We start from the raw sequence: 15,525 nt of genomic DNA on the forward strand, positions 1-15,525 counted from the left end.
GAGCCTATCAGACACGGACTCCTAGCAAGACAAATAAAGGTTATTGAGTCAGGGAAGGTGACATGTTGATTTCACATGGCAGATTGGTAGTGAGTCTGTGTAGACTGATATTACTACCTGTGTGGTTGGAGTATCATTTACATTGATATGAATTTCTATTGCAGATACTGGTAGTTAGATCTGAACTCAACCTACAACTTAATATGACGCTGATCATAATAGGCAGTATGTCCCAGAGACAGTGTGGTTGTAACAGGGTTGAGGCAGAGTTCAGTGGGTATCATGACCCCGACAGGGGGAGTGTGAGAACAATTTGACTTAAATCGAAGTCTTTCATATGCAGTGGTTCAGGCAGCTACCGCTGTGTGTACATAGACAATGTGTGTGTCTATGTGAGTGATAAAATCCTATTCCGTCAGCCAGCCTGGCCCTGGGTCTCATCTCCATTCCAGCAGCATCCGCCAGAGATTTGTTTCGCCGCAGGCAAGTTATTACAGCTCACTCTCCTCCAGCTAGTCTATCCTCTTCCCCCTGCCTCCACCCCTCTCTCCACCCCTCCCTCTCTGCTCTCCTTCGTCCTCTCTCAATCTCCTCTCATATCAGATTTTTCGCTGATCCTTCACACTAGTTCTACTTTTTCTTGTATCTTCATTATTGCTCGACTCTCACTTCCTCAAAAGGTCTATTATTCCTCTTTGTCTGTCTCAGTCTCACCTAGACCATGTAATCTACCCGATCCATTGTCCCTCCCACACTCTATCAGTCAGTGAGTGTCCTTCCACCAGAATGATGCTACTCGTCCCAGCTAACCTTGCAGTATTACTCTCCCCACAGCCTGGGCAGTTCATGAAAGCATTCCTAAGGGCTTACATTTGCATGACTGCTCAGCTCTCCTGCATCTAAAACAGCATTTAGTGAAGCTACTACTGTACAAGAGCAGATCCCATATTGATCCTGAATAAAGTCTTTGGCCTTACTGTCAGGCTTAATATCCTGTAGTGCTGGGGACTATAAATTCTAAAGTCTAAATCAGGAAATCCCCCATTTCTACATACCCTGGAACATCAAGTGGGACAGCATAAACACCATTGTTCTTTGATGTATTTATAGATTATTATTACTTTACTGATCTGTTCACAGGATTGCCAAATACTTCTCTGCACTAATTCAGTCTTTAACCTGTATTAATTTACATGAATCCAACTCCTTTACTATATCATAATACCTAAATAGCAGGAGGGTACATTTTACCCTCTGCATCGATTCACCTTATACATTTATTGCAACGTGAGTAGAGAACAATTATCTGTGGTAGTGGTATAATACTGGTTTCAATGAGGTCATAAACAACAACAGAAAACTACTTTGTGGATGTACAATGGAAGTGACATATCTATACACATCCTGGTAGCCCTGCCAGCATTTCCTATGCTGATTTACTACCGCTGTGCACGGCATGAACATGATTCAATACTGGCCGATGATCATTATGCGTTCTGTTCTGCTGGTGAAACAGATGCTGTGTAATTTGGGTGCTCCGGTCCAGGCCTAACTCTATGTATCCCATTTACTGTATGTCACAGCAGAACTGTCAAACTCAGGGGCCAAGATGCACCACACCTCCACATCTGGCTAGACTTCAGGCGGTAGGCCTATACAGCAGACATAACAGCATACAGTGGTCCCGTGTGGCTCAGTTGGTAGAGCATGGTGTTTGCAACGCCAGGGTTGTGGGTTCGATTCCCACGGGGGACCAGTACGGGGGGAAAAAAAGGTATGAAATGTATGGAAAATGTATGAAATGTATGCATTCACTACTGTAAGTTGCTCTGGATAAGAGCGTCTGCTAAATGACTAAAATGTAAAAAAATGTAAAATGTACAGTATATTGTAGACTGCGACACTACCAGTCTAGCAACAGTAAAAAGCACTGGACTGAACAATTTAATAAGTTTTTACATCGTTTTTTAAAATTTTCTTTATCTCTTTAGATTCAAATGACCATGGAGAACATGCTTAAAACCTGTTAGGGCTAGGGGGCAGTATTTACACGGCCGGATAAAAAACGTACCCGATTTAATCTGGTTACTACTCCTGCCCAGTAACTAGAATATGCATATAATTATTGGCTTTGGATAGAAAATACCCTAAAGTTTCTAAAACTGTTTGAATGGTGTCTGTGAGTATAACAGAACTCATATGGCAGGCAAAAACCTGAGAAGATTTCATGCAGGAAGTGGCCTGTCTGACAAGGTGTTGTTGTTCTTGCCTCTGTTTATTGAAGACTGAGGATCTTAGCTGTAACGTGACACTTCCTACGGCTCCCATAGGCTCTCAGAGCCCGGGAAAAAGCTGAACGATATTGAGGCAGCCTCTGGCTGAAGCACATTATCGCCTTTGACAAGTGGCCGATCAGAGGGCAAAGGGCTTAGGCGTGTGCCCGAGTCGACCCCATGCTTTATTTTCTTTCGTCTGTTTACCTAATTGCAGATTCCCGGTCGGAATATTATCGCTTTTTTACGAGAAAAATGGCATAAAAAATCATTTTAAACAGCGGTTGACATGCTTCGAAGTACGGTAATGAAATATTTAGAAATCTTTTGTCACGAAATACGCCGTGCGCATGACCCTTATTTACCATTCGGATAGTGTCTTGAACGCACGAACAAAACGCCGCTGTTGGAACATAACTATGGATTATTTGGGACCAAACCAACATTTGTTATTGAAGTAGAAGTCCTGGGAGTGCATTCTGACGAAGAACACCAAAGGTAATCAAACTTTTCTAATAGTAAATCGGAGTTTGGTGAAGGCTAAACTTGCTGGGTGTCTAAATAACTAGCCCTGTGATGCCGGGCTATCTACTTAGAATATTGCAAAATGTGCTTTCACCGAAAAGCTATTTTAAAATCGGACATATCGAGTGCATAGAGGAGTTCTGTATCTATAATTCTTAAAATAATTGTTATGCTTTTTGTGAACGTTTATCGTGAGTAATTTAGTAAATTGTTAGTAAATTCGCCGGAAGTTTGCGGGGGGTATGCTAGTTCTGAACGTCACATGCTAATGTAAAAAGCTGTTTTTTGATATAAATATGAACTTGATTGAACAAAACATGCATGTATTGTATAACATAATGTCCTAGGGTTGTCATCTGATGAAGATCATCAAAGGTTAGTGCTGCATTTAGCTGTCTTCTGGGTTTTTGTGACATTATATGCTAGCTTGAAAAATGGGTGTCTGATTATTTCTGGCTGGGTACTCTGCTGACATAATCTAATGTTTTGCTTTCGTTGTAAAGCATTTTTGAAATCGGACAGTGTGGTTAGATTAACGAGAGTCTTGTCTTTAAAATGCTGTAAAATAGTCATATGTTTGAGAAATTGAAGTAATAGCATTTCTAAGGTATTTGAATATCGCGCCACAGGATTCCACTGGCTGTTACGTAGGTGGGACGATTTGGTGCCACCTACCCTAGAGAGGTTAAAATATCTATGGCCTCCCTGTGCATTCACTTTCTGTAAATTCTAGATTTAGTAGCCATGCCAACGCAGTTGAAAGACAGCAGGTTAACTGGGCATTGTAGTCTGGATATTCCCTCCATCCCTTCTCATTTAACGACCCGGACTCTACCTCTTCATTCAGAAAGAGGTCTTCACACAGCATATGAAATGAAGAGTGCCCATTAGTCCAGGGTCCACAGGGCTGAAGACTAGAGGAACGGACGGAGTGACTAGAGGAGGAAAAGCCCTTAATGGTCTCATTTCCTAACAACCTAAAACCTCCTCTCTGCCTCCTCTCTGCCTCCTCTCTGCGTCCTCTCTGCCTCCTCTCTGCCTCCTCTCTGCCGCCAAACCCACAGCCAAACCAAGAGTCAGGTTACAGAAGAAACACAAATATTGATTTAAATTTATATTGAAAAATGAAGCAAAAATCATGCTGTGACGTAACATTTACCATTTTCAAAGGTTGAGCTGAGGTTTAAAAGCTGGCATTTGCACAAATTAATATATTGACCGTTGATGAACATATATATAAATAATGAAAAAAACCACTTAGTAAACTGCTTTGAGATTATCGACTTGGACAAAGATCTATGCAGCCAAGATGAGATAGCAGAAAGGCTGAATGTTGAAGGGTTGTCTTTGTACATTTCCTCTTTTGTGACAACGTTTCTGAATCAGAATAATCAGCGGCTAATTGTGGAGCTGGAGAATAGTGCCTTGAATTCTAATGACAAGCTTTAACTTCCTTGATACTAAATGTTATCCTCCCTCTCTCTCGACTGAAATGTTGAACTTTGTACTTTCCCATTTGTATTATAATGAGGCATCGACTAACAGAAAATACATTTCTGTTTCTTCATACAGCTTGTGATGGTCTGAGCCTCAGCATTCAGCCTGACATTCCCCTCCCATCACAGCAAAACCCCTGTCTGTAGTCCACAGCGCAATAACACATCTGCTAAAACTCCACTTCCAATGATCCTCCTCTGACTGTCCAACTGGCTCAGAGAGTTGGTTGTCTCCTTACCTTTGTGGGTGCTGTAGAGTGCGGCGAAGGTGACCACAAAGAAGGTGGTGGAGTATTTGCCAGCGTTGACCAGGTGAGGGAAAGCTCGCTTGGTGTCTCGGTACCGACGGAGGCACTGTACGAAACGGAACCAAGCGGGCAGACACTGGATGATGGCACGGAGACCGTAGGAGTAACTATGGCACGTGTAATTACCTGGTCGGAACAGGGGAGAAAATTAACAAGAACATAAACATTCAAACATATCAATATTTACATTGTGTATATGGTTCTGGTATCAACCATTCTTACAGCTAGAACTGTTGTACTGTTCTGTTGGAATGGGAGGATGCCAGGATGGACATTAATGGATTTGTTGGACTCACACAGGTTTCTCCCGTGTGGCTCTGTTGGTAGAGCATGGCACTTACAACACCAGGCTTGTGGGTTCTATTCCCATGTGGGACGAGTACAAAAAAGTATGAACAAAAATGTATGCACTCACTACTGTGAGTTGCTCTGGATAAGAGTGTCTGCTAAATGACTACTTAAAAACAAATATATATATACACTGCTCAAAAAAATAAAGGGAACACTAAAATAACACATCCTAGATCTGAATGAATGAAGTAATCTTATTAAATACTTTTTTCTTTACATAGTTGAATGTGCTGACAACAAAATCACACAAAAATAATCAATGGAAATCCGAGTTATCAACCCATGGAGGTCTGGATTTGGAGTCACACTCAAAATTAAAATGGAAAACCACACTACAGGCTGATCCAACTTTGATGTAATGTCCTTAAAACAAGTCAAAATGAGGCTCAGTAGTGTGTGTGGCCTCCACGTGCCTGTATGACCTCCCTACAACGCCTGGGCATGCTCCTGATGAGGTGGCGGATGGTCTCCTGAGGGATCTCCTCCCAGACCTGGACTAAAGCATCTGCCAACTCCTGGACAGTCTGTGGTGCAACGTGGTGTTGGTGGATGGAGCGAGACATGATGTCCCAGATGTGCTCAATTGGATTCAGGTCTGGGGAACGGGCGGGCCAGTCCATAGCATCAATGCCTTCCTCTTGCAGGAACTGCTGACACACTCCAGCCACATGAGGTCTAGCATTGTCTTGCATTAGGAGGAACCCAGGGCCAACCGCACCAGCATATGGTCTCACAAGGGGTCTGAGGATCTCATCTCGGTACCTAATGGCAGTCAGGCTACCTCTGGCTAGCACATGGAGGGCTGTGCGGCCCCCCAAAGAAATGCCACCCCACACCATGACTGACCCACCGCCAAACCGGTCATGCTGGAGGATGTTGCAGGCAGCAGAACGTTCTCCACGGCGTCTCCAGACTCTGTCACGTCTGTCACGTGCTCAGTGTGAACCTGCTTTCATCTGTGAAGAGCACAGGGCACCAGTGGCGAATTTGCCAATCTTGGTGTTCTCTGGCAAATGCCAAACGTCCTGCACGGTGTTGGGCTGTAAGCACAACCCCCACCTGTGGACGTCGGGCCCTCATACCACCCTCATGGAGTCTGTTTCTGACCGTTTGAGCATTTGCATGTGTCAGGGCTCTGGCAGTGCTCCTCCTGCTCCTCCTTGCACAAAGGCGGAGGTAGCGGTCCTGCTGCTGGGTTGTTGCCCTCCTACGGCCTCCTCCACGTCTCCTGATGTACTGGCCTGTCTCCTGGTAGCGCCTCCATGCTCTGGACACTACGCTGACAGACACAGCAAACCTTCTTGCCACAGCTCGCATTGATGTGCCATCCTGGATGAGCTGCACTACCTGAGCCACTTGTGTGGGTTGTAGACTTCGTCTCATGCTACCACTAGAGTGAAAGCACCGCCAGCATTCAAAAGTGACCAAAACATCAGCCAGGAAGCATAGGAACTGAGAAGTGGTCTGTGGTCCCCACCTGCAGAACCACTCCTTTATTGGGGGTGTCTTGCTAATTGCCTATAATTTCCACCTGTTGTCTATTCCATTTGCACAACAGCATGTGAAATGTATTGTCAATCAGTGTTGCTTCCTAAGTGGACAGTTTGATTTCACAGAAGTGTGATTGACTTGGAGTTACATTGTGTTGTTTAAGTGTTCCCTTTATTTTTTTGAGCAGTATATATATATATATATATATATATATATATATATATATATATATATGTCTGTAGTCCCAGACTCATATATATATATATATATATATATATATATATATATATATATATATGTCTGTAGTCCCAGACTCATTGTCATTCTCTCTTCATCCCTCCCAAACACAGAGCAGTAGCAGCCCTCTCTGAGTGGACAGCTAATAAGCATGAAAGTCACATTGCTGGACCCTAATGTAGCAGCTATAAAAGAAACACCTGAAACTAAATCCCCTACATCAGAGGTTCCCAACCTTTTTTCGTCCATGACCTCATTTTGATATCTGAAAATTCTCATGACCCCAACCAAAAAATGATGTAATTAACAGACAATGTTAACTTTTTTTAATTGGGGTTATGGCAGTCAATTGCAAAACATTCGAACAGTATTTTTGATTGTCTTCTCAACTCACGATCACATACTTTTAATTTGGGGCTAAGACAGTCAATTACAAATAAGTCTGACATAATGTCTCGTCTCACCACCACTAATGAGATGGGTGTGCTTGATGCATGTCGCGTCGGAGCTTCTCAAAGTCAGGGGGCGTGGTCAACAGTGCACACCTCTCTGCTGTCACATCCAACCTGGATCAATATCTGGTTTTAATGTAGACGAGAGCACTGCTGAATCCAGCTTCACACAGATATGAGCTGGCGAAGGGTACCATGAGTTTTAATGCTCTGAGGGAGACGGCAGGGTATTCCCTTTCTGTCAGGAACCAAATCCTCTCCGTAATGACCCGTAAATGCTTTGTATTTTTTCAGAATTTTGGAAATTCTCCCGTGACCCCATTTTCATACATGCATCACCAGTTTGGGAACCGCTGCCCTAGACACTGGTCTTGACGAGAGGGGAAAAACTGTCGGGGGAGGTTCTCTTCTGCACTGTTCAACCAATCCAGTAAATGTGGAGGAGGAGTTAAGATGGAGTGTCGCCTGAAAACCGGAACGTCCAGTTGTTGGGGACTCGGCAGAGGCTAGCTGGACCCAAACGTTTCCAATCAATTACCTGCCTGCTGATTTGTCAGGCTGCAGACTACTGAGGAGAACCATTAATGACTCATTTCACAGACAGACAGAACAGACAGACCCCACTGAACATGGACAACGGTGTCTATTGACCGGAGTCAGATCGAGCTAAACCATTTGGACTCAGAACATATCTCCCAAACAAAACACTGTTATAAATGAGTTGAAACAGAGCTGATGAACCAGTATAATATATAGGTAACATACATTCAGCTATTATCTCACCCCAGTCCTGTACTTAGACCTTAACTTGTACCTACCTAAAGGGAGCCAGTGCTCCAACTCACCGTTGAACATGGGCAGGAGGCCTTTGCGGTCGCTCCATTTGAGCTCGAAGCTGTAGAAGCAGATGAGATACTCCAGGTCCATCAGTACAATCACCAGAGAGTTGAGCTGGTCGGCCAGCCAGAAGTCTGCAAACTCCACGCGGTGGAACGGCGCCGTGAACACGCGGAACTGGGGAGACAGACAGATTTATTAGTCCCATACAAGACACAGGATTAAATACAAATGCTAACACTGAAAGGGGGGAGGGGGGGTGCAATGCTTATTGAAATAGTCTGAGGTTAGGAAAACATTGACAGCTCTTCTGTCTAAAGTATACCTCTGCATACTAATACTACTAGAACTCCCATGCTTGTCTCACATGAAGGCAAAACAGACATTAACAAAAGAGAAGGGACAAACGCAGAGACCTCGGCTCCAACCGTGTACACAAGACTTGAACATGGAGGAAGCTCATTGTCATGCAGCTAATGAGGCTGTCATGTACAGGGTATTAGAGCAGTGGAAGGGGAGAAGGCAGAGCAAAATGAGCTGGAACGTGTTGAGGGCATGAGCCCTGAAGCAACCAGCAGTCCTTGCGTCTCCCTACAGTAAATGAACTGGTGGATACATATGGAAAAGCCTAACGAGGCTCTAGCTGGAGTGTGTCAATCTCATTCAACAGGGCTGTTGCCACACCAGCAATAGTATCGCTGACACACACAGTATCCAACCTGACACACCACACGTGCCCTAAACATGACAGTCTGGGATCAGCACCGGGTCAGCTGAAGAGCAGTGCCTCTGTAGCGGTTTGATTTAATATAGTCTAATAAGACTGGGTTAACTAGTGTTTTAGGTATGGTTTTTGTTGGGACTGGATTATGTTATCTGGGGTCTGTGAATGAGACTGTGGGTGAATGGGAATGATCCTCTCACCCTCTTGCCTCCAGGTCTAGCCTGACATTTCACCAGCCCATCTCTCTGTATGCTCTGCAGCCTCACTATGCAGCCTCACCCAGTCCCCAGATTGTCTCAGCTGCAGTATTGATTCAACCTGTTATGTACCAAACCATTCGGAAAGTATTAAGACCACTTCCCTTTTTCCACATTTTGTTACGTTATTCTAAAATGGATTAAATACAAAAAAATCCTCATCAATCTACATACAATACCCCATAATGACAAAGCGATAACATGTTTTTTGAATTTTTTGCAAACGTATTAAATACCTTATTTATATAAGTATTCAGACCCTTTGCTAAGAGAATCGAAATTGAGCTCAGGCGCATCCTGTTTCCATTTATCATCCTTGAGATGTTTCTACAACTTGATTGGAGTCCACCTGTGGTAAATTCAATTGATTGGACATGATTTGTAAAAGGCAACTGTCTATATAAGGTCCCACAGTCTGCAGCATTGAAGGTCCCCAAGAACACAGTGGCCTCCATCATTCTTAAATGGAAGATGTTTGGAACCACCAAGACTCTTCCTAGAGCTGGCCGCCCGGCCAAACTGAGCAATCAGGGGAGAAGGGCCTTGGTCAGGGAGGAGACCAAAAACACGATAGTCACTCTGACAGAACTCCAGAGTTTATCTGTGGAGATGGGAGAACCTTCCAGAAGGACAACAATCGCTGCAGCACTCCATCAATCAGGCCTTTAGAGTGGCCAGACGGAAGCTACTTCTCAGTAAAAAGGCACATGATAGCACGCTTGGAGTTTGCCAAAAGGCAACTAAAAGACTCTCAGACCATGAGAAACATGATTCTCTGGTCTGATGAAACCAAGATTGAACTCATTGGCTTGAATGCCAAGCGTCATGTCTGGAGGAAACCTGGCACCATCCCTACGGTGAAGCATGGTGGTGGCAGCAGCATGCTGTGGGGACGTTTTTCAGAGGCAGAGACTGAGAGACTAGTCAGGATCGAGGCAAAGATGAACGCAGCAAAGTACAGAGAGATCCTTGAGGAAAACCTGCTCCAGAGTGCCAGGACCTCAGCCTGGGGTGAAGGTTCACCTTCCAACAGGATAACAAACCTAAGCACACAGCCATGACAACGCAGGAGTGGCTTTGGGACAAGTCTCTGAATGTCCTTGAGTGGCCCAGCCAGAGCTCGGTCTTGAACCCGATCGAACATCATTGGAGAGACCTAAAAATAGCTGTGCAGCGACGCTCCCCATCCAACCTGACAGCTTAAGAGGATCAGCAGAGAAGAATGGAAGAAACTCCCCAAATACAGGTGTGCCAAGCTTATAGCGTCATACCCAAGAAGACTCGATGCTGTATTCGCTGCCAAAGGTGCTTAAACAAAGTACTGAGTAAAGTGTCTGAATACTTATGTAAATGTAATATTTCAGTGTATTATTTTTCATACATTTGTAAAAATGTCTATGAACCTGTTTTTGCTTTGTCATTATGGGTATTGTGTGTAGATTGATGAGGCAAAAAAACGATTTAATCCATTTTATAATAAGGCTGTAACGTAACAAAATGTGGAAAAAATCAAGGGGTCGCAATACTTTCCGAATACACTGTATGTGTGCTAATTAAGGAATTCTACCTGTCAATCTGTGTCCTTATTAATCTCCACAACATCCCAATCATACAAAGACATCCAGAGGATAACAATTATTTTAAATGTATTCATTGCATAAAACTAACACACCAGGCAATCTGTCTTGATTTGTTCCTTGATTTTGGTTAGTGCCTGTGTTCAGTGTGGGCATCTCTAGAATGGTGCACAGGCCCAAGTGGGGCCCAATCAGAGCTGGAGAGGGCTGGGGATGCTTGGGAGATGGGGAAGATTGGAGGAGCAGCATACTGATGGATCCATCCCTGTAATGATTGCACAGTCACAGTCGCCACATCCCCAGGGACACGCCTGTATCTTATTATCCCTCACCCCACTGGCCTCTCTCTCGCACACAAACAGAATCCTCCTTTCCCCCCATCACCCAAGCCAGTAAACATCAGACAAAGAAAAGATAAGCCTAATACATGGAACACAATATAGAATGTGAGATAGGTATCAAATACAGTGTTGTACACACACAAACACCAGTTGAGTCAGGTTCCACTGTACTGATATAATATCATCATTATAATGCAGTAGTTCCAGTGGAGAAGGAGCTCACCAGAAGTTTGAGCAGCCAGAAGCGGGACTTGTAGTAGCCAGTTTTGAAGGGGTTGATGAGGAAGAGGAGCATGAAGCCGTAGAGGATGAGAGGGTTGACCTGCATGGGCAGCATGGTGTACTCAGAGTACAGACAGGACAGGATGCTCATACACCACAGCACCCCCAGGAAACCAGCAATCTACAGAAGACACAGAGGCATTAAACTATCCAATTCTCAGTAAATTACCTTTATAAAGCAGTATACACATTGTCCTTGGAAATATGATCAGAAAAAAACCCTAGTGTATGTCTTCAGATTAGTATTGATTATTGACCATTTTCTATTTCCATTATTCAGCGCATTCTCGCTCTGGTGGTCACACAAGATGATTTCTTCTCTCCATTATTTTCACTACTGTCTGACTGGATTCTTTCTCATTGTCCTTGTGCCTCTCCTGGTTCTCCCTTACCTCAAACAGGTGCTGGTGGGAGAGGTTGCTGCGAGGGTTCAACTCGAAGATGAGCACGTGGTTGACCCCCGCCTGGCGCCAGCCGTAGGTGTTAATGCCCAACAGGAAGAGGAATTCAATCAGCAGGAAGCCACCACGGTAGATACGCACCAGAGGCCACACGTTCTCATACCGGATGAGTACAGCACCTGAAAAAGAATAATAGCAATTCGATCATGTCATTCGCCTTCAAATATCTGAAGCTACAATACAGTATGCAAAACTAACTTGAGTTCCCCCTAATGCCAAGTCTAAAATGTAAGCCTCATTTCCTCTTTATCTGTTAGCTAACCCCCAGTAAAAAGGCCTTATTAGCATGGTTGTGTGTGAACATACCAGTGAGGAGGAAGGAGATAGCGAGGACTATGAAGACCCCACAGTAGAGGCCAACGCGGAAGGTAGTCCAGGCTAGAGCAGGCTGCAGGAAGGAGCAGAGAATGACAGAGATGAGCAATTGCCAGTTACTACACCTGCGTGACTGCAAGTTTTCTAGGCTCCACTGTAATGTCAGGCACACAGCTGGAGAACCGCACTAGGCATTTACTAATTCATTTAGCTTGACAGATAGACACACTTATCCAGGGAAGCAGAAACCTTTATCTGGTTGTGCTGCAGTCAATTCAATGCACGGTATGGAAAGAGTATATTAAAGTGTCTTATCATCAAGTACTTTGGTGTGTGCTAAAAATACAAGTCATATAAAGGTGCCCACAGGGAATCTGGACAAGCCATTTGGATCTAGCACAATTCAGGCTGGGCATGACATTGATATTAATACAGCTATAAATCTGAGGGATATGTGATGGGGATGCATTTTCTCATCCCCTGTGGAAAAAGTCATTTGTCCGGCCTAGTTTGGAGAGCCTCTTACAGGATCAATACTGTGGGGATAAATAGAGTGTGTGTTTCACACACACACACACACACAGCACGAAAGAGATGAAGAGTGGGAAGTGTGTCGAACTGTCATACAACGTTAATGTTGATGAGATGCTGACACGAGCTGGAATTATGGCGGGAAAGATCTAAAAGTGATTGGTTAATGGTCCACTAACTAAAATACACACTATACTGACTAGGTATCCCCCTTTCCCTTTCCCATTCTAATAAATCTATGGTGCAGTCACTCTCACCTGTGCTGCCCCCAGTGGAGGCACTCTCAGCCTCTTCATGGCTTTCTGACGGTCCCCTCCCTCCAGCTCTGTGGTCACCAGAGCCTGACAAACACACAACAAAGACATGTCAAAGGGAGGTCTATTACTCAAATTGAATTTGTCACGCGCCGAATACAACAGGGGCAGTAGACCTTACAGTGAAATGTAAGATGGGGGCAATGCAAATAGTCTGGGTAGCCATTTGATTAGCTGTTCAGGAGTCTTATGGCTTGGGGGTAGAAGCCTCTTGGACCTAGACTTGGCACTCCGGTACCGCTTGCCGTGTGGTAGCAGAGAGAACAGTCTATGACTAGGGTGGCTGGAGTCTTTTGACCATTTTTAGGGCCTTCCTCTGACACCGCCTGGTATAGAGGTCCTGGATGGCAGGAAGCTTGGCCCCGGTGATGAACTGGGCCGTACGCACTACCCTCTGTAGTGCCTTGCGGTCGGAGGCCGAGCAGTTGCCATACCAGGCTGTGATGCAACCCGTCAGGATGCTCTCGATGGTGCAGCTGTAAAATCTTTTGAGGATCTGAGGACACATGCCAAATCTTGTCAGTCTCCTGAGGGGGAATAGGTTTTGTTATGCCCTCTTCACGACTGTCTTGGTGTGCTTGGACCATGTTAGTTTGTTGGTGATGTGTACACCAAGGAACTTGAAGCTCTCAACCTGCTCCACTACAGCCCCGTCGATAAGAATGGGGGCGTGCTCGGTCCTCCTTTTCCTATAGTCCACAATCATCTCCTTTGTCTTGATCACGTTGAGGTAGAGTTTGTTGTCCTTGCACCACACGTTCAGGTGTCTGACCTCCTCCCTATAGGCTGTCTCATTTTGTTGGCGATCAGGCCTACCACTGTTGTGTCATCAGCAAACTTAATGATGGTGTTGGAGTCGTGCTTGGCTGTGCAGTCATGAGTGAACAGGGAGTACAGGAGGGGACTGAGCACGCACCCCTGAGGGGCCCCCGTGTTGAGGATCAGCGTGGCAGATGTGTTGTTACTTACCCTTACCACCTGGGGGCGACCCGTCAGAAGGTCTAGGATCCAGTAGCAGAGGGAGCTGTTTAGTCCCAGGATCCTTAGCTTAGTGATGAGCTTTGAGGGCACTGTGGTGTTGAACGCTGAGCTGTAGTCAATGAATAGCATTCTCACATAGGTGTTGCTTTTGTCCAGGTGTGAAAGAGCAGTGTGGAGTGCAATAGAGATTGCATCATCTGTGGATCTGTTGGTGCAGTATGCAAATTGGAGTGGGCCTAAGGTTACTGGGATAATGGTGTTTATGTAAGCCATGACCAGCCTTTCAAAGCATTTCATGCCTACAGACGTGAGTGCTATGGGTTGGTAGTCATTTAGGCAGGTTACCTTAGTGTTCTTGGGCACAGGGACTATGGTGGTCTGCTTAAAACATGTTGGCATTACAGACTCAGACAGGGAGAGGTTGAAAATGTCAGTGAAGACACTTGCCAGTTGGTCAGTGCATGCTCGGAGTACACGTCCTGGTAATCCGTCTGGCCCTGCGGCCTTGTGAATGTTGACCTGTTTAAAGGTCTTACTCACATCGGCTGCCGAGAGCGTGATCACACAGTCGTCCAGAACAGCTGATGCTCTCCCGCATGTTTCAGTGTTACTTGCCTCGAAGCGAGCATAGAAGTTATTGAGCTCGTCTGGTAGGCTCGTGTCACTGGGCAGCTCTCAGCTGTGCTTCCCTTTGTAGTCTGTAATAGTTTGCAAGCCCTGCCACATCCGACGAGCGTCGGATCCGGTGTAGTACGATTCGATCTTAGTCCTGTATTGGCGCTTTGCCTGTTTGATGCTTCGTTGGAGGGCATAGTGGGATTTCTTATAAGCTTCCAGGTTAGAGTCCCACTCCTTGAAAGTGGCAGCTCTCAGTACGAATGTTGCCTGTAATCGATGGCTTCTGGTTGGGGTATGTACGTACAGTCACTGTGGGGACGACGTCCTCGATGCACTTACTGATAAAGCCAGTGACTGATGCGGTGTACTCCTCAATGCCATCGGAAGAACCCGGAACATATTCCAGTCTGTGCTAGCAAAACAGTCCTGTAGTTTAGCATTTGCTTCATCTGACCACTTTTTTATTGGCCCGAGTCACTGGTGCTTCCTGCTTACATTTTTGCTTGTAAGCAGGAATCAGGAGGACAGAATTATGGTCAGGTTTACCAAAAGGAGTGCGGAGGAGAGTTTTGTACGCGTCTCTGTGTGTGGAGTAAAGGTGGTCTAGAATTTTTTTCCCTCTGGTTGCACATTTAACATGCGGATAGAAATGAGGTAAAACTGATTTAAGTTTCCCTGCAGTAAAGTCCCCGGCCACTAGGAGCGCTGCCTCTGGATGAGCGTTTTCCTGTTTGCTTATGGTGGTATACAGATCATTGAGTGCGGTTTTAGTGCCAGCATCGGTCTGTGTTGGTATGTAGACAGCTACGAAAAATACAGATGAAAACTCACTAGGTAGATTGTGTGGTCTACAGATTATCATGAGATTCTCTACCTCAGGTGAGCAAAACCTTGAGACTTCCTTAAATATCGTGCACCAGCTGTTGTTTACGTATATATGCATAGGCCCCTGCCCCGGGTCTTACCAGTGGCTGCTGTTCTATCCTGCCGATAGAGTGTATAACCTGCCAACTGTATGTTCTTAATGTTGTCGCTCAGCCACGACTCAGTGAAACATAAGATATTACTGTTTTTAATGTCCCGTTGGTAGGATATACGTGCTTTCAGTTCATCCCATTTATTTTCCAGCGATTGAACGTTAGTTAGCAGGACGG

General features: G+C 45.0%; 1 protein-coding gene across 1 annotated transcript in view; it reads right to left on the reverse strand.

Moving 5' to 3' along the window:
• LOC115192482 (xenotropic and polytropic retrovirus receptor 1 homolog) overlaps nt 1–15,525 on the reverse strand; it is a 103,126-nt gene that overhangs the window by 6,438 nt on the left and 81,163 nt on the right. The window contains exons 6-11 of the mRNA XM_029751045.1: nt 12,716–12,799; nt 11,919–12,000; nt 11,544–11,731; nt 11,093–11,272; nt 7,979–8,147; nt 4,534–4,728 (exon numbers count right to left, since the gene is read on the reverse strand). Of these exons, the coding sequence (XP_029606905.1) occupies nt 4,534–4,728; nt 7,979–8,147; nt 11,093–11,272; nt 11,544–11,731; nt 11,919–12,000; nt 12,716–12,799 (898 nt within the window). The remainder of the gene's footprint in view (nt 1–4,533; nt 4,729–7,978; nt 8,148–11,092; nt 11,273–11,543; nt 11,732–11,918; nt 12,001–12,715; nt 12,800–15,525) is intronic.

This window comes from Salmo trutta, chromosome 4 (assembly GCF_901001165.1).
Source record: "Salmo trutta chromosome 4, fSalTru1.1, whole genome shotgun sequence".
In the NCBI taxonomy this organism is placed as follows: Eukaryota; Metazoa; Chordata; class Actinopteri; order Salmoniformes; family Salmonidae; genus Salmo; species Salmo trutta.